The sequence below is a fragment of the Heliconius melpomene genome, chromosome 16 (assembly GCF_056956725.1).
Source record: "Heliconius melpomene rosina isolate 202511_hmr_F chromosome 16, ASM5695672v1, whole genome shotgun sequence".
In the NCBI taxonomy this organism is placed as follows: Eukaryota; Metazoa; Arthropoda; class Insecta; order Lepidoptera; family Nymphalidae; genus Heliconius; species Heliconius melpomene.
This window is the reverse complement of record NC_140404.1, coordinates 8888230-8905272: the sequence shown is the minus strand read 5'-3', so window position 1 is coordinate 8905272 and position 17043 is coordinate 8888230. Positions and strand designations below refer to the sequence as shown.

The following is a 17043-nucleotide window of genomic DNA, read 5'->3' as shown; positions in this document are numbered from 1 at the left end:
TGAGTACGTCCTAGTGACGTCTATGCAAAATTTGAGAATTCTAGCATTTGTAGTAACGAAGTTTCATACAAACTTTCGACCCCAAAAACAACCCCTTAGAAATCGAATATTGCAAATTCCCGTCTTAGCGAGCACCTACGTCCTATAAGTAAGTCCTATGCAAAATTTGAGATTCCTAGCACTTGTAGTTTCTGAGATTTCGTGATGAGTGACTTTTCGATTTTATATATATAGATGTGAACTTAATTTACATATTTTATGTATAAAAAACTACTAAAACGCATATTAGCATATTAGACATAATATAAATGACAAAATAGTGATAATACTTGTATTGTTATAATTTTCTAATTTGTACCAAATGTTGAGCTTCCCTGCATCACGTCGGTCGAAACGGAGGCTACGTAGCGTGTCATTTCTGTGGTGCTCATGGTGTCGGTCTATGGTGACCAGCGTGTTATTGTTAACTTTATATTTTTTTCTTAATTAAAATTAAAAATAATAACTATTTTAGATTATTTATTTTTTTTTTCATGAAATTTTAGTTTTTTGTGTGTTTGTGTTATGAAATTATAGTGGTTAAACGTGAAAATGACGACTTTTTCAGTACTATTTTGTGTGTTCATATTTATTTTAACTGTGAGAGGACAATTTGGAAGTGAGTTAAAATTTTCGTTTATTTATTAATTAATTAATAGGTATTAAAGTATGTATCATTTTTTTTTGTAATATTTCAAAAGTGCTTAAAGGAATGATATATTAAATTTAAAGTTTTAAATTTAAAAATATAATTTCAAAAAAAACATCCAAAATTCAATATATCAAAATGCAATTAAATCAGTTAAGCCTGATATTTCTGAGATTAGCCTGCACAAGCGCACAGACAAACAGAGAAAATAAAAAAAAATGATATACTAAAGTTCTCTAAGGTTTATTCAGCAAAATTTAAAAGAAGGAACAAGAAGATATTTAAAAAACATACATATAAGATATTGAATTATATTATCACTACACCTTTATAAATAACAAAATATAAATGTCTAAAAGCTTATTATCAAAGATAATAACTAACATAAGTAGAGCTTTTGAAGCAAATTAAAAACTTTAAAAAAAATACGCTGTAACCCGCTTATAGCAGGGAAGGCAGAGGGAACCTAAAGTTAAAACACGCCGTTCTTATCAATTTCCGTCAAATCTTCGAGGCATTGCGGTGCTAATCGGGGGAACTCATCGCTTCAGAGGGGAAATAAATATTAATTTATTCCCTCGAACGAGAATCGATCCCGCAACCGTCGTGATACAGTCACAAGCATGTCAACCTGCACCGCGACAACCTTATGAGCCTTTAATTATTATAGAGCATCTCATCTGATGTAATTTACTAGAAATTATTACATTTAGTATTACCCAACAATGTGCTCTATAATGGGAGTGCAGCGCAAACATAATTGTAATTTCAATGAAATTACGATAATTTCCACCGCATGTTGTAGTTTCAAGGTCATTTGTATGACAAAAAGCTTATTTATAGATGTTTGCGTTAACTATTTGTATTTTCCAAAAAGTAAAATCACTAATAATATAATATAATATACGGTATATTTAATTGGTTTTGGTTTTATCTTTTCTTTCTTAGCATGTGTTGTAATGCTTGCACCCAAAAGCTGCTTAACCGATTATCATGAAACTTTGTACACATATTTTTAGAGGCAGTGGAAATTTTATCTTTTGACTATAATATAAAAATAAGATTAAACAAGCGAAGTCGTGTTTAAGTCTCTAGTGTATATATAAAAACACACTTTCATAATTTCCCGAGTGAAGCCGTGAGCAAATCGATAGTTATAAACAGATGAGTTATTTTTAATTGCTCTTACATAGCTTAATTCATCTGACCACATAACATTATATTTTTTATTTTTGTTATTTGCAGCAGTATCACTTAGCCTTGATATGGATCCCCGAGTCGAAAATTTGAATTTTCACGTAAGTAACAATTGTTTATTTAGAGAATCCTAGGAAATAAAATATTTAATTATTTTCATTTCTTCGCTATGATATCGAGCCTCCGGAATTTGACGAAAAATGGACAACGGAGTGTAGTTAACACTAGGTTTCTTCTGCTAAACCTGAGTCCCTGAGAGAACCTGAGTGCGGGATACAGCGAGAGACTGATTACTTTTTTTTATTTATGTTTTGTATATTTCAGAAATGCCCTGCCAATATGTCATGTGTACCAATCAGCTCATGTCCATTATTAGAAGATCTATTGGATTTTTCGTGTTTCTCTTCGGATAGGTAAGAATAAAAAAAAAGTATAATTTTCATATTTTACGCTAGGTAATGGGACCACACGGGAAGCAAGCTTTCAAATAAAAAAAATCATCAAAATCGGTTCATCCAGTCCAAAGTTCCGAATTAACCAACATAAGAAAAAATACAAGCGAATTGCAACGTCCTCCTTTCACAGAAAATATGCTGCCATATTATAAATAAATTCTTCACTTTATTTTGAAGGTACTTCCATCGACTAAACACATTGAGTTGTGGTAACATGAACAACGAGGACTACGTGTGCTGTCCATCTTGTGAGTGCGGCAAGGTTTATGCGCCAGGCACTCCTCAGTGTGGGAAGAGCATGGTCCAGGGGATAGGATATGAAGATCTGGGGGCCCATCCCTGGGTAGCGAGGATAGGTTTCACGAGTAAGTGTTGATAAGTTCGTTATTTTACTAGTCTAAACATTTTTAATAAGTATTATAAGTACCTACATATAAAAACTTAAATATATAAAATAACTTGACTGTAACGCGACCATTTTCATTTCTTCGCTCTAGTACCACACTTAACACGCAATGCCTCAAAAATTTGGCGGAAAGTGGGGAACGGAGTGTCTTAACACTAGGCTCCCTCTACCTATCCTAATATATGCGGGAAACAGAGTGAAGCTGAAAAAAAAGATATTAGATCTTATCCATAATTTTACGTGCGAGTCTTTTCATTCAAATTAGATACTGCTTACTAAAATTACATTATACATTAAACTAAATAATACTAAAATATATTACTTTAAAAGCTCTTAGGTATACAGATATAATTAAGTCTAAAACCTTTTCTTAGATAAAGAGACAGGCAACGTACGATTCGCTTGCAGTGGCTCTATCGTGTCTAAGCGAGTTATTTTAACAGCCGCCCATTGTGCTTTAGCCAAACAAGAAGGATATAAGTTGTGAGTATATTTTATTTTAAAGTTAAAGTACTAAAACCTTTTGGTTGGTTTGGTTCACGCTGTATCCAGTAAATAGCAGGGTAGACAGAAAGAACGTAGTGTTTTAACACTAGGTTCCCCACGTTTTTTCAGGTATTTCGTATTGAGTGGGGGCACCAAGCTTTTGACATGTTACCAGAGCTAAGAAATAAACTTTTAATAAATAATAATTCCTTCCCTCAAATAGGAATCGAATTCACAACCGTCGCGTTCACCATCATACGCTTATGCCACTGCGTCATGACGGCCTCAAAATATTATTTTATAAATTGTTGTATCTGTCACCAGTTAGGAATATGTGTAACTTATTTTGTTGCTTTAATATTTAAGATGTAAAAATCAGTTTCATGTTGCATCCAACACGCAGCAGGGTAGGCAGAGGGAACCTAGTGTAAAGATCCCTTGTTCCCCATTTTGCACTAAATTCCGGAGCCATTACGTGTTGAGTGGTGGAGCTCAACGCCGCGCTTTGCCAGATTTATATAGTAGATACTTATTATAATTGTTTTTTTCAATTTTATTTTATAGATTTTTCAAAGTATATAAATTTTTTTCTTAAATTCCAGATCAACAGTAGTAATAGGCGAATGGGATATAAGCCGTAGTCCCGATTGCAATGAGTTCTTCTGCGCGCCGCCCACGCAGGCCATCAAGGTGGAGACGGTGATCGTCCACCCAGGATACGAACAGAAGATTTTCCGTCATGACATCGCTATGATCGTTTTGAAAGAGGATATTAAATTTTCTGGTAATATTTTTGTTATATTTGTTGTTATAGTCTTATTGGCTTATTTTTTTAAACGTAGGTATATGACCTACGTTTAAAAAAAAATATTAATTTATTTTAATCTAGTTTTGCTCGTTGTCCCGGCAATAATTGTTTTAAAAGCAAGTATTATTACCTGTGTCAGTAAATTACATTTTATATTAATTGGTTATACATAAAAGGGCTTAGGCCTGAAAATATTGAAGAAATAAAAAAAATATCAACATTAAAAAGTCTCGTATATATATGACATTTTAAATCAATAACACAACTATATTGTTCACATAATTATAAATGACATTGAAATCATCTATTACTCGCTGTATCATCCTTGTTCAAGGCCTCTCTATGAGCAACCATCATCATCATATCAGAGAATTAGATCACTAACGCTTTTATTTCAGTGACAGCCGCGCCGATCTGCTTGAACGACAGACCGGAAGTGGTGATCCACGAGCGCGCTTCGCTGGTCGGGTGGGGGAAACTGTCTGGGCAAAATAATTTAGTATGCAAATTCTTCTTTTTCTATATAAGTATTATGAACAAAAACTTCTTTTTTATAGGCTTATAAAATACCTATAAATATAATTATATTTGTTAATACACTACCATATTGATATATCATTTTTGTTAAATATATTAACTTCAGATCGGTCGACAGCAGCAACTGGACGTTCCGCTAGTATCGTTAGAGACATGTGAACGTATATTTGGAGAATCAGTGCCGATAAATGAAAGCCAGCTTTGTGCTGGAGGAGAAGAAGGGAAGGATGCCTGCTCTGGCTTCGGTGGAGCTCCTCTTATACTAAACAAGGATGGACAATATTTTCAGGTACTACTAGACTAGGTTGAAATTATAAGTCTTATTTAATGTTATTTTTTTATATTTCCAATTAAAAACCTTTTGGTTAAATTTGAATTGCCAGAAGCATGTTTTTCATATATGTAATATTTGAAGGTAGTATTTTAACTACATCTCGAGCGACGCGAAGTGATAAGTGCTCAATTGGCCCGCTCAAATTAATTATTTTAGAACAAAATTTATAGAGTAAAATCGCTATATTTTACCGAGTTTAAATTGATATAGTGATAGTTCACTATAATAGAGACAATAAAGACAGTTTACATTTCCAATACACGATTCTTTAAATTTGGCTCTTGTGAAAACGTTTTCAAAAGCAATTAGGTACAGAAAAATCATATTTTTACTATGCCTTATCTAAACAATGTTATTATAATAATAGCTTAGCTGTATTTTATTATATCACCTCAGTATTTTTTTTTTCAGATCGGCATAGTATCGTTTGGCTCTGAAAATTGTGGCAGCGAGGGGATCCCCAGTGTGTATACGAGTATCGCGCATTACAACAAGTGGATAGTTGAAAACATGCCATCGTAATTCTATGAAGATTTACTTGTAATTATATGACAGTGCAATTTTAATTTAATAAACATATTTTATTATATGCCTTAAAGATTATTTTGTTAATTAATTAATTGCTAAATAGAGGCTACAGTGGTGCAGCAACACGTCATCTGACTATAAACGCAAGGGTAGTTGGTCCAGTTCCCATTAGGGGATTGAATTATTTTTTTCCCATGTTCTCGCAAGTTTACAATATTCGAAATTCAGGCAGAGAATGTACAAACACTGTTGTCCACTTTCCCTTGTAGTGTAAGTTCTCTCTGCCTATCCTGTAAATTTTATTAACATTATTTGTATTCACAGTTTAGTTTGTAATATTTCAATAAAAGAGATGCAGTTTACATATTATTTAATAATAAACAAAGAAATTTAATTAATTTGTATTCATAAGATTTTGCAAGGCCAAGTAATTATAGTAGCGTGCGCAGGGCGGCGTTACTGTAAGTATAGAGCAAAGAGTCCCTATTAAATCTTCTTGAGCGTAGTCTTGGATTTCTTGATCAAATACCTGTAAAAGTATTATGAGATATATAGTAATATATCATTGAATAAATTATTTTTAGAATTCGTGGCTATCACTTTTAAAGATTGAGTGACGATAATGCCTAAAATTAAAATCATTAATGAACTTTCATTTTGTTTTTTTTTTATATCAAATCTGTATAAATAAATAAAAAGGCAACTTCTCGATCAAATTGTCTTATATATATTCAATTAAAAAAAAACATATCTTACATTTCGACCAATTCTTTGCGACATGCAAAAGTTTGTTAAACAGTTTTTGTGATGAAAATGCATTTCCTAGAAAAGCTATTTTATCACAAAGACCAGCTAAATTACGGGCATGGCTATATCTAACTTAGGTCCAATTTTAAACTAAACAAAACTAAATAAAACGAGGAATTTAACTAAATAAAACGAGGGTTAAATGTAAATATTTGAGACTAACTACCTGAGAAAAATCGCAGGTATTTCCTATTACAAAATTCCTTCAGTAAAAATAATTTGCTTATGGTTACTCACCCCATTAATAGTGAGGGTAGGCACGAACTTTGGACTCACTAAACTGGTATAGTACTCTGATTCCAACTGTAGTACCGTTCCTTCTCCCAATGTGACACATTTTTCAATAACTTCACTTGAAAGTTTCGCTTTTTCTATGCACTGTAATTCAAAAAATGCAAAAAATATTTAAAATACATTCGAAGAAACTACTAATATTATGTAATAATATTAGTAGTTAATAATTATTATGTAAAACTGAATTATAAAACTATTTAAAAACCTAAAGTTCTTCCTAGATTTAAAAAATACAATAAATATTTTATATACAAAATTACATCAAATTGTCCCTTAGCACCAGCCTCGATCTCCATCTCACAGGCGACATAAGCCAACTTCTTTTTATCACTCTGTGCCTTTAGATGATGCAAGCTGCAGTCTTGCACCATGTTGCCCATGCATTCAGCCGGACCGTGTTGACATTCAAAACCATCATCACCATAGTTTATACTCTGAAATATTTTTCAAATTGCAGTGAAAAATTGCCTGATTAAAAGAATTCGATTTAGCTAAATTTCTCAGGTGATGTTGTTTCATTCTTATATCACAGATATTGTTAGCCAACGCTTATATATATATATATATATATATATATATATATATATATATATATATATATATATATATAAAGAAAGATTCATCACATAGACTCAGGAAATAAGCAATTTACTATGTTTTATATATATATATATATATATATATATAAAACATAGTAAATTGCTTATTTCCTGAGTCTATGTGATGAATCTTTCTATATATATATATATATATATATATATATAAAACATAGTAAATTGCTTATTTCCTGAGTCTATGTGATGAATCTTTCGGCATACATATTGCCAGATTAAAAAAAATACATCAAATCTAAAGTAAACAAAAGACTGGATTCTTACTTTGGATTTCCCAAAAGGCACTAATTTTAATCTCAAATATTGATGGAGTAGATGTAAAGCTGGTTGCAGCTGCTTCAATATAAAAGTCTTACTGTCCGGACATTGACTCTCGTAGTAAATGGTGAGTAATAACTAAAAAAAATGCAAAGTAAATGTTTATATGAATATAACGTTTAAATTAATTTAACGGAAAGTGTGCTACGTTAAATACTAGCCTAAAGTGGTAATTTTTTTATTTTAGTAAAAAGTTTTATTATTTTTTAACCCTTTTTCCTTAAGACAAGTTCCTAAACAATATAAGTGATCGTTTAAAGAAAGCGATAAAACAAAAACGAAAGCGCCATTTTCATCTCCGAAATCGAATATTTATAGTACCAGTACCAGTTTTACATTCTTTAAAATCCTAATTATGTCATACAATAATATATACAATATTGTTATATTATATAAGTGCCAGGACAACTTTTACTGCTCCACTTTTCTAAACGACCACATACGCGTATCGACCTCGCCAGAGGGACTAAACCACTAATTTCGACATTGAAGTGGACTTTATTAAATATGTATTAGTACACATTTAGATCTTAGGCTTATTGATATATTATATAGTAATATTTCTAATTTGAGTTAAATATATAGTAATCATTTTGTTTATTTAAACACAATTTCCATTCCACATTTTAATTCCAAAGACTTGACTGTAGAAAAACCAAAAAAAAGTGTCATTTATTCAGAAATTATATTATATTCATCATCTTCGAATAATTGTTAACTATTTCAAGCAATATTCTTATTTCTTCAAGCTTTTCATCTACTTACGTCACAAACCTAGGGACAAATTATCGCAAAATATAATTTGAAATTGAAATAGAAAATATTAAAAATACTAAAATTTAAACATAATATACATGAAACTGTATAACGAAAGGAGCATAATAACTTAATATAATACGAGTATATATAATACGAGTAGCAGGTTCGTCTCAAGTGCACCTTGGCGGGTCACATTGATGAAATATGTAAAATTTTAAACCTTCACAGATAATTCAAATAATTCACGGACTCGTTTTCACACCAGTGGCATTGTCATGGCTATTACCCAAAGTAATGACGCTCGACACTTTTAAAACGCTTATTGGAGATTATAATAAAAAAAATATTACTAAACTATTAGACTACTAGGTATGTCGATCAATAAGTAATATCATCATTATTATTATTTCATTTATATAATTAATAATTTTCAGGCATATAAATAACTGGAACATTAAATTTAGATCATAATTTAAAATAAATTCTATGTTTTTTTTCCTTAAGCATTAGCCTTAAATATACTGCATATATACATTAAAATAAATTAATAGCTTACCTTTTGTTGCACAGCATAGCTGAATTGATGAACTATAACTAATAATAATAAAAAATGCAATTTTAAAAACATATTGCCGACACGTTTCTCTACATTAATGAGAAAAAAAATAAACAATTTCAATAAATTAATACATATATTGTTAAAATCATCTATATTTTATTTATTTTACGCTTAATATGTACACACGTGTGTATAATACTATTACAGCGAGTGTTGTTGCGTGCGCTCGGTCGGTAGCTACGATTGTTTGTATCTATCTATACATGTACTAAAAAGTATTTATTGTAAAAATAAATGTTCGACATTGACACAAAGTTATTACATTTATTGTAGAACCTTAAATTGGGTTATAAGGGAACAAATAAAGGACTGATTTCCTTTTAAATTACAATGTTTTATATTTTGAGGTCAGTCGCGAGGGTAGAAGCTTGCGACTGTAGATGCGACGGGTTGTGGTTTCGATTCCCATTCGAAGAAATAATATATTTATTATATTATATTTATTTTCATTTTACCCTCTGGTAACAAGATAAAGAGCGGCGTTAGGTTCCGTCACTCATTACGCAATGCCTGGAGGCATGAGGCGAGTTCGGTGGAAAGTGTGCGACGGAATTCTTAATGGGAACGGAGAGTCTTGTAAACTAGGTTCTCAAGTTCCCTCTGCCTAACCTTGTTATATGCTGGATGCATGCGGATGGACAGCGTGGTGCTAAATTATATTAAACTAAAAGAATCATAAATATAATAGTAAGAATTAATGATGAATTAAGAACTGTAAACCTGTTTCGCCGAAAATAAATATCTTAGTCTTAGATCAAAGTAAGGCAGTTTATAATAAAATTATAACAAGTAATATAGCGCCAAATACCTACATTAGGAACAAATGTATTACCTTGATTTCCTACTCAATAAATCGTGCAAACAAAATAATTATCACTTATAATTCAATATGCCAAAATTAGATAAATAGACACTCGCGTTCAACAAACTTACATGGTTTTTAGTAGAGCCAAATTGTGGTATTTACTAAATATTAGAATGATTGTAGTGAAAGTAGAAATATAAATAGAGATTTTAATACAAGTAAATAAATTAAACCTTTTATTGTTTTCACCAATAAATATTTTAATATATATAAATAAACTTACCCCGTCAATTTTCATGTCTTTCGATTTCAGTTAGAAAATCATCATAATTTGGCTGTACAATGCGTACACAAAAGCAAAGCCAATGATAACCATCCAATACGGTTGAAGTAAGTAAATTATATACGCTATAATAAACAATACAATTAAAAAGTAAACTATTTCCATTTAATTTTTGATCGCATTGTTTGTTTATATTGTAAACGTCATTTATGTTGCACAGATTATTATATATTTTTAGTATTTGTCGTCGTTTTTTTTTTTCCAATTCCTTAACTAAAGAACTGAACTGAATATTTTTTCTCATATTTTACTGATTAAAAATATTTTATACTAATTAGCATATTTGAAAATTTCTTTTCTTTTGAATAAAATATAATTTTTAATTCAATTTTATAAACGAAAACATATATAACAAAAATAATATTTTTACGTTGGCGAGATAAGTAAAATTGAAAAACTTAAAAATTACAATTGTAAGTATATTTATTTAAATAATTTGCTACACTTATCAAATTAAATATACACAATGAATACATTTTAGAGAACTGACGAATGAAATATAATTATATATTTATTTATTATATACATTAATTAAAACGTAAGGAAGTAAAAAAATACAAAATATGAAAAAAAAATTAATATAAAGTTGTTGACCAATTAATTTATTCCGACCAATTATTTTCTAAATTCTAAATCTAAATTTTATTCATTTCTTATATTTTTTTGAGTAAACTGGTCCATTACAGAACATATGGGCTTCCTTGAACCACACTGAGAATTTTCTGTGTTATACAAAACCTTCATAGATGAATTTTGTTGCGGAATATTAGTTTGTAATTTTGCTGTCATCTTTTGATAGTACGATTTGATTTTCTCTTCGTTGTTTTGAATTTGGGACTCTGGACGTGAATATGGTGGACAATATTTGTCTCTAGCTTCTGTGAGGAGAGCCCTAAGATAAATTTAATAACCAATGAATTTAAATTTATTTATAATATTTCGCTCGTCTGGACAATAGATTGTAATTTTTTTTTGGAAAAGAGTAGATCTTTAAATAGTGAACTCCCGCAACTGCTACAATATATTGAACTACTCTTAGATGCAGGTTCGGTTCTTTATTTATGGCGCTTCGAGCGTGCCAGTTGAGCACTATTCACTTCGCCAATGTCACGTTGTATCTCTTAGATGCAATCATTGATTGACAGTGACAGGTAATGGATAATGAAAATATTAATATATAATTTCATTTATATTTATTTTAATAAAAGAAGGAGAGAGGCTGTCGGCGAAGGGGCACAACAGTGTAGGCTGTGTGGGTTCAACCCCCACTCGAAAAAAAATGAATAAATAATCCTATTTATTCATTTTTTTTTTCATTTCTTCGCTCTGGCGCTAAGGCATGAGCTGGGTGTTGAATTCCAGCACTAGATACACAATACCTCGAAAAATTTGGCGGAAAGTGAAGAACGGAGTCTTAACAAGCAACCTCTGCCTACCCTGCTCTATGGGGGCACGGCGTGACGCTGTACTTAAAATATTTTAATAAAATAAATACTTGCCTGGGCACCCAGCTCGACTTATTATGTGATCTTATTTCTCGAAATTCACTCTTAAATTTTTCTCTATCGTACATAGATTTATTCTTGCTCAATGGTAATTGCCACTCGTCGATATTTGGTTTGGGAGATCGTACCTATGCAGTATTATGAATGCTTAATGTATATTAAAAAAAAATGATAATATTATTATGAAAAAAATTTAAACTAACTAAACTACTATTGGTCTCCATTTTATAAAAATAATACCAACATAATATATGTTAAAAGTCATAGATATTTATGTAGCTATTATTTTATGCCTTGAAAAAAATAAATATAATATAGTGGCAACACTTACCCAAGGCGTGTTAGAGTACGTGTAATACGTAAGAATATCCTTCGTATTCGTCGGACGACTTAGCTGTTCACTAGTGAATGGCCGATGGTGTAGTCTATTTGTTGATAGATATGGATCCAAATGCTTTTCAAATCCTTCATGCGTAGTGTATAATGGCTCTATTTCGTTATATAGGGGTTCTATTTCTGGCTAAATTCATTTAATATATACATTTTAATGATAATTGTAAAATTTGAAAAACGATTTTCTCAGAGACAAACTGTTGTTAACTTATTTCCTAACTAAACTAAGAATTATAATAACTCAGTAACTTACAGGATATAAGAGCAACGAAGCGGGATGCTTAAACTGGTCTTTATCAGAGATTAATCTAGAATATAAAATAGGCTCTGTAAACGCACTTTTCATCTCGGTAGTTCCGTGTGCCGAGGACGCTGGTGTTCTATCTGAAAGCTACATTATATTTTTAAATCCTATTTTACTCCGAGTGTCATAAAAATATTAGGCAAATATTTAAAAGTGTGAAAATCTATATTTTTTATTGTTTGTACTAATATACTGTACCTACCTTTTTACTCGATGGGTAAATGTATTTGTTATCATTGCAAGAGGTATGCTTATTAAAACGAAATGTTTCAGGTATTTTGTATCTGTAGTCCAGGGTTGTTTGCGATCGTGATAATCCATTGGTTATATTAAAATCTCTGATGTACTGTTTTTCTTCAGTACATTGTGTTTTCTGTTTAAATAATAAAATCAAAAATAAGTAATTATATTTTGCATTTATTCGTATTTTTTTTTCTAATAAAAACATAAGGTAATTTTTAAAAGGACCTTGATAAAACAGTGGTTGAACAGCGACATCGTATCTTCCACATGAGTGTATGGGGTTATTGAAAATTACAGAAGCATGATTCACTTATTGTTTTCTAACAATTCCTAACCCTGAACTATATATGTGTTAGTATGTGTTTTTTATCCTCAATTGTATCCAGAATATAGCAAGGGAAGAGGGAACCTATTGTTAAGACACTCCGTTTCCCAAATGAAATGAAAATGGGGAATCTTTGTCCCACAATACATTACATTGAACCTAATATTTAAATTGAATAAATATAAATATTTAAATGATACTAACTTACATTTCCCTTTAACACTTCAGGCGGTGGTCTCCATATTCGACCAATATTTTCACTAGATTTATCTGTTCCAGGGAATTTTTTTACAGGGTAATTTATTCGCACTGGATCCCAGTGCGTAGGGGGTAGTTTTTTTGGATATGATGCTTGCATGTTATCCATAGTTATTTAGATACTTTTTAATTAGCTGTATTAGATCAACTTATTTTTAAGTATATAGATGGATAGTTGAATAGGATAATACAAAATTACTATGAACTTCTGGGATTATCGAAGTTTATTTTCAAATTAATGTTCCAAGAGTTGTAGTTATGGCTACCACCATATTAATAATGGATTCTTAGGACGCGCTCACTTTGGCAATTCTATTGATTAAATTTAGTGTTGACTCAAGTCAAGGCAATTACCGTTAATAACAAATAATAATAATTTCGACGAAATTTTTATATTTGTTAGTTCAAGATCAAATAATAATTACTTAATTTTGCCACAATTACCTACATATAGTATTAAAGTTGTTTTCGCTTGTTCTAATTATAAGAAATTCAAATGGATGAAAAAAAAAAATTAATAAGCATCTACTTAGTGTATTTGTAATTACTTTTTCTTAGAAAATTATTATTACCAAATAAATGTCCGAATTCAAAGGTTGTCTGAACAAAATCGCTAATTAGCGATATGACTGCCTTTTGTGCTTCAAATGTTTTATTTTTATTTTTCTAATGTGGGTATTAAATGGTGCACAATATAGTGTAAATACATAAATATATTTCTATAGTAATTTCAAATAAATATTTTTGTATTACGTAATTTAAATATGTGAATTGACGACCATATTCACGACAGGGTTGAACACAGAAAAAAAATACAACATTTTGTTTGGTAAAAATTCATTTTATTTTCACAAATGACTGTAATTGTTATCAAAACACAATATACGTGTTAGCTAACTTTAAAATACAAGACTGCAATAAATACAAAACTGTACTTAGACATTCAGTATTACTACGATTTGGAAGAAAATCAATCAATGATATATTATTTAAATAAGTTACAGATCTAGAAGAATTAGTAAAATAAAATAAGGTTATTTATATTACAAAAAGATGTTGTTAATTTATTCAATTAATTAATTTGAAGTAAGGTAGACAAAGAGAATCATCAAAATACTTAGTTCTCATATTCCGTCTGGAATGATGTTTTGAATGATGGAACTGAACGGCCGAAAATGATTAATTCCTCCGTAGAGGGATCGAAACCACGACCATCGCCTTTAAAGTCAGACGCGCACTGTGCCAAGGGAGTCTTAGGAGAAGTATTGCGAAGGTCAACTAAGACTCAACTCAAAAAGACTTATTTATTTCAACTTTTTATAATTTCCAGTCAGAGTTTGACTGTAAAACCGACTGGTTGTGGGTACGATCCCCACTTGAGGAGATGAAATATTTATTTAAATTTATATTTCCATTTCTTCGCCCTGATGTCGAGGCTAAGCGCGGCGTTGAGTTCTGCAATACGCAATGCCTCCAGAATTCGGCGGAAAGCGGAGAACGGAGTGTCTTAACACTAGGTTCCCTCTGCCTACCCTGCTGTGTGCGGGATACAGTGTGAAGCTGATTTAATTTCAATTTGATTTAATTTTAATAATTTTATCTAAATATTATTTGTTTACAAAATAATCCGTAGTAATACTGTATGCATTCAAACATATTCTAATATGACGCATTTTATCATTGAGATGTTTTCGAGCAATTAAAATAATTTGATAATGAAACGATAGACTGACTTCTGTCATTGCTACTTATATAATAGTAAAAAGCTTAGCGATCTATTAAATATTTACTTCATGCAAATAAATATAGATATGAAAATCACTTGGTAACGTAATTACGAACTATTTAATTACCGTATAGAAATCTATTCGTAACGTGGTTATGGTTATTGTAAGTGGTTATTGTAAGTTAATAGGCTTATAAAGATTACTAAATAAGTTAAATACTGCAATATAATCCTATTCATTATGCACGCTTCTTAAAAGTATTATAATTGTTATGAAGAAAAGATTAAAAGACACATTCAAAGACGTCAAATATTGTTTAACTAATACTAAATTATTGTTAACTTTAGTTAAATTTTAATTGATCTCTCCGAGTGAGGCTGCAAAAGCTATGCTATTGGTGGGAAATATAAATTACGAATTATTTAATTAGGAAGCTAAATCGATTAACAGTAGTAACAATAATTATTATAAAGAATCAGAATCAGATAAAAGTGCTAATTTGTGCTATAATCACTTTCATAATCAATTGTATTATCGATAATTAATTAAATTATGACAGATGTATGGTATAGCGCGCACTAGTGATTTTTGTCACCGTGACTGTTGCGTCACTGTCACCGTGTACATTACACTAAATGAAGGTGCGCGCATTTGGATACGTGACAATTGGGTGACTTTTTGTCCGCGGAGGCCGGCAACACGCCGGTGACGCAACTGTCACCGCGTCCATAGATTTGTATGCCCGTGCGCGCATTAGCAACTAAATGTCACCTCCCCCTTGCGGTTTCCATACTAGTCGTCTTCCGCATAAACATGAAACAACAGCATATTGCATTGCAGCACCGAATTTTTATTTCAAGAATGGCGTCAAGTTCATCACCAAGGCAAAACGTGTGTTTTCATGAAAATAAAATAGACAATGACAATACTGATTGACGAAATTGAGTTGAGGCCATTGCTCTATGACAAATGAAAAGTTGAAAGCCAATATTTTCTACATTTGCTTTTTTTTCTATTTCTTAATATAAGTGCACAGACAACCATCTCTTCGAGATCCATTTTATCAAATGTAAAAAGTGACGTCACTGTCATCGCAAGTGCGCGCAGTCGCGAAAAGTATGGTGACATGTCAGTGACAAAAAAATTATTGTCACCGTGACAAAAGTCACCAGTGCGCGCTAAGGGTATCTCTATCATTTCATTTTAAAAATCGAATTTCCAAAATGTCGCCATATAGTAATATGTTTTTCTAATGATGAATAAATATTAGCTGTAACTTTTGATTGGATTAATCGTTTTTATCATGATTTTTTTTGATAGTAACATTTTGACATCGATTTAATTATTGATTTAAAAAAACGCGAAAATCGATATTAGAGTAAAGTACCCAAAAGTTCATAACCATAGGCCGATTGAAAACCGCCAAAATTTATTCATCAGTCCTTTAACACTGAGACGTACATCTTAAACTAGATATAAATAAATTATATTAAGAAAATCCTCTACGAATATACAAAATTAATACAAGTCTTACATTACTAATACAAATTACATCACAGTTCAATAAACAAGTTAGCGTTTATATAAGAATTAAGAATACATAATCCAATGAAATTTAGAACTAGAAAAACTTTTAGATATATGTACTAAAATTTAAAACTAAAAACAACGTTTTGGTGAGTTCATTCAGGGTACACTGTAATTTAGGAACATATACATACATACACCCGAATACATAGCCGACTTTTGAAGGCAGCTTTCGGTTAAACTTATATTATATTATCGAATAAAACTAAAAACACGCAAAAATCAATTATACGTATGCTATGGAAATGTACAAAACGTCTAAAAAAAGGGATTTATCAGTCGAGATTATAAAAACTACACTAACGGGGTAAAAAAGCTACGTGAAAAACATTTTAGTACGCAAGTATGAAGCAATATAGCAAGGCTTTAAAAATACTGCGCGATACTTAACTATATTATGTAGATTATTATCGGGTTATATTATAGAAAATATCACTTTAAGATGACAAAAATATATTTTCTGAGATTAGGTGTTTTAAATGAGCAGTTGAACAACCTATGTTTCATACAAATATTACTGGATTTATCTTTTCGGTTAAATATTGAGATTACTTGACACGCCCATTAATTAGGGGTAGGACAGTAGTGCTTGTTGCGGCCAAGCGATTTTGGCATCTATCCTCTTGTAGGCCAGTATGAAGTTCTGTCCACTCTTCTCTGACATTACTTCTTGCGGACAATCGTTTTCGTTTAACATTGTTTC

The 17043-nt window shown here is 30.8% G+C and overlaps 4 protein-coding genes across 10 annotated transcripts in view; 1 reads left to right on the top strand and 3 right to left on the bottom strand.

Annotated features, from left to right (window-relative positions):
* Positions 1 to 442: 442 nt before the first annotated feature.
* Positions 443 to 5509, top strand: LOC146530953 (CLIP domain-containing serine protease B4-like). The gene is made up of 9 exons (XM_085199402.1): positions 443 to 658; positions 1934 to 1986; positions 2210 to 2298; positions 2518 to 2705; positions 3121 to 3229; positions 3835 to 4016; positions 4439 to 4539; positions 4684 to 4866; positions 5323 to 5509. Exons 1-9 carry the CDS (start codon positions 592 to 594, stop codon positions 5431 to 5433), a joined length of 1083 nt encoding a protein of 360 aa, XP_085055528.1. The 5' UTR covers positions 443 to 591; the 3' UTR covers positions 5434 to 5509.
* A 283-nt stretch (positions 5510 to 5792) lies between these two features.
* On the bottom strand, positions 5793 to 10130 carry LOC146530952 (GILT-like protein 1). 2 transcript variants are annotated; one of them, XM_085199404.1, is made up of 5 exons: positions 9939 to 10130; positions 7419 to 7550; positions 6801 to 6974; positions 6484 to 6624; positions 5793 to 5968 (listed from the first exon to the last, which is right to left on the bottom strand). In XM_085199404.1, the coding sequence occupies exons 1-5, from the start codon at positions 9951 to 9953 to the stop codon at positions 5834 to 5836; spliced, it is 597 nt and encodes a 198-aa protein (XP_085055530.1). In that variant the 5' UTR covers positions 9954 to 10130; the 3' UTR covers positions 5793 to 5833. The 2 variants fall into 2 exon arrangements, with proteins under 2 accessions (XP_085055530.1, XP_085055529.1); XM_085199403.1 differs by lacking the exon at positions 9939 to 10130 and adding an exon at positions 8788 to 9047.
* Positions 10131 to 10640: 510 nt separating this feature from the next.
* Positions 10641 to 13137, bottom strand: LOC146530951 (uncharacterized). Its single transcript, XM_085199524.1, has 6 exons — positions 12977 to 13137; positions 12403 to 12573; positions 12146 to 12287; positions 11835 to 12013; positions 11498 to 11631; positions 10641 to 10890 (listed from the first exon to the last, which is right to left on the bottom strand). The coding sequence occupies exons 1-6, from the start codon at positions 13133 to 13135 to the stop codon at positions 10641 to 10643; spliced, it is 1035 nt and encodes a 344-aa protein (XP_085055650.1). The 5' UTR covers positions 13136 to 13137.
* Positions 13138 to 13846: 709 nt separating this feature from the next.
* spri (Src homology 2 domain-containing protein sprint) overlaps positions 13847 to 17043 on the bottom strand; it is a 178987-nt gene continuing 175790 nt past the window's right edge. For all 6 annotated transcript variants that reach the window (XM_085198827.1, XM_085198826.1, XM_085198825.1 and 3 more), the window contains one exon: positions 13847 to 17042. In XM_085198827.1, the coding sequence (XP_085054953.1) occupies positions 16909 to 17042 (134 nt within the window). In that variant the 3' untranslated portion in view covers positions 13847 to 16908. The remainder of the gene's footprint in view (position 17043) is intronic.

Coding starts and splice junctions, on each gene's coding strand:
- LOC146530953 (XM_085199402.1), top strand. CDS start 592: ATGACGACTTTTTCAGTACTATTTTGTGTGTTCATATTTATTTTAACT. Junction 1,987..2,209: donor TCGAAAATTTGAATTTTCAC/GTAAGTAACAAT, acceptor TGTATATTTCAG/AAATGCCCTGCCAATATGTC. Junction 4,540..4,683: donor TGTCTGGGCAAAATAATTTA/GTATGCAAATTC, acceptor TATTAACTTCAG/ATCGGTCGACAGCAGCAACT.
- LOC146530952 (XM_085199403.1), bottom strand. CDS start 8,859: ATGTTTTTAAAATTGCATTTTTTATTATTATTAGTTATAGTTCATCAA. Junction 7,551..8,787: donor GCTATGCTGTGCAACAAAAG/GTAAGCTATTAA, acceptor CATTTTTTTTAG/TTATTACTCACCATTTACTA. Junction 6,975..7,418: donor TGCCTTTTGGGAAATCCAAA/GTAAGAATCCAG, acceptor AAAATATTTCAG/AGTATAAACTATGGTGATGA.
- LOC146530951 (XM_085199524.1), bottom strand. CDS start 13,135: ATGGATAACATGCAAGCATCATATCCAAAAAAACTACCCCCTACGCAC. Junction 12,014..12,145: donor GTTGCTCTTATATCCTGTAA/GTTACTGAGTTA, acceptor AGCCAGAAATAG/AACCCCTATATAACGAAATA. Junction 11,632..11,834: donor CGTACTCTAACACGCCTTGG/GTAAGTGTTGCC, acceptor AATACTGCATAG/GTACGATCTCCCAAACCAAA.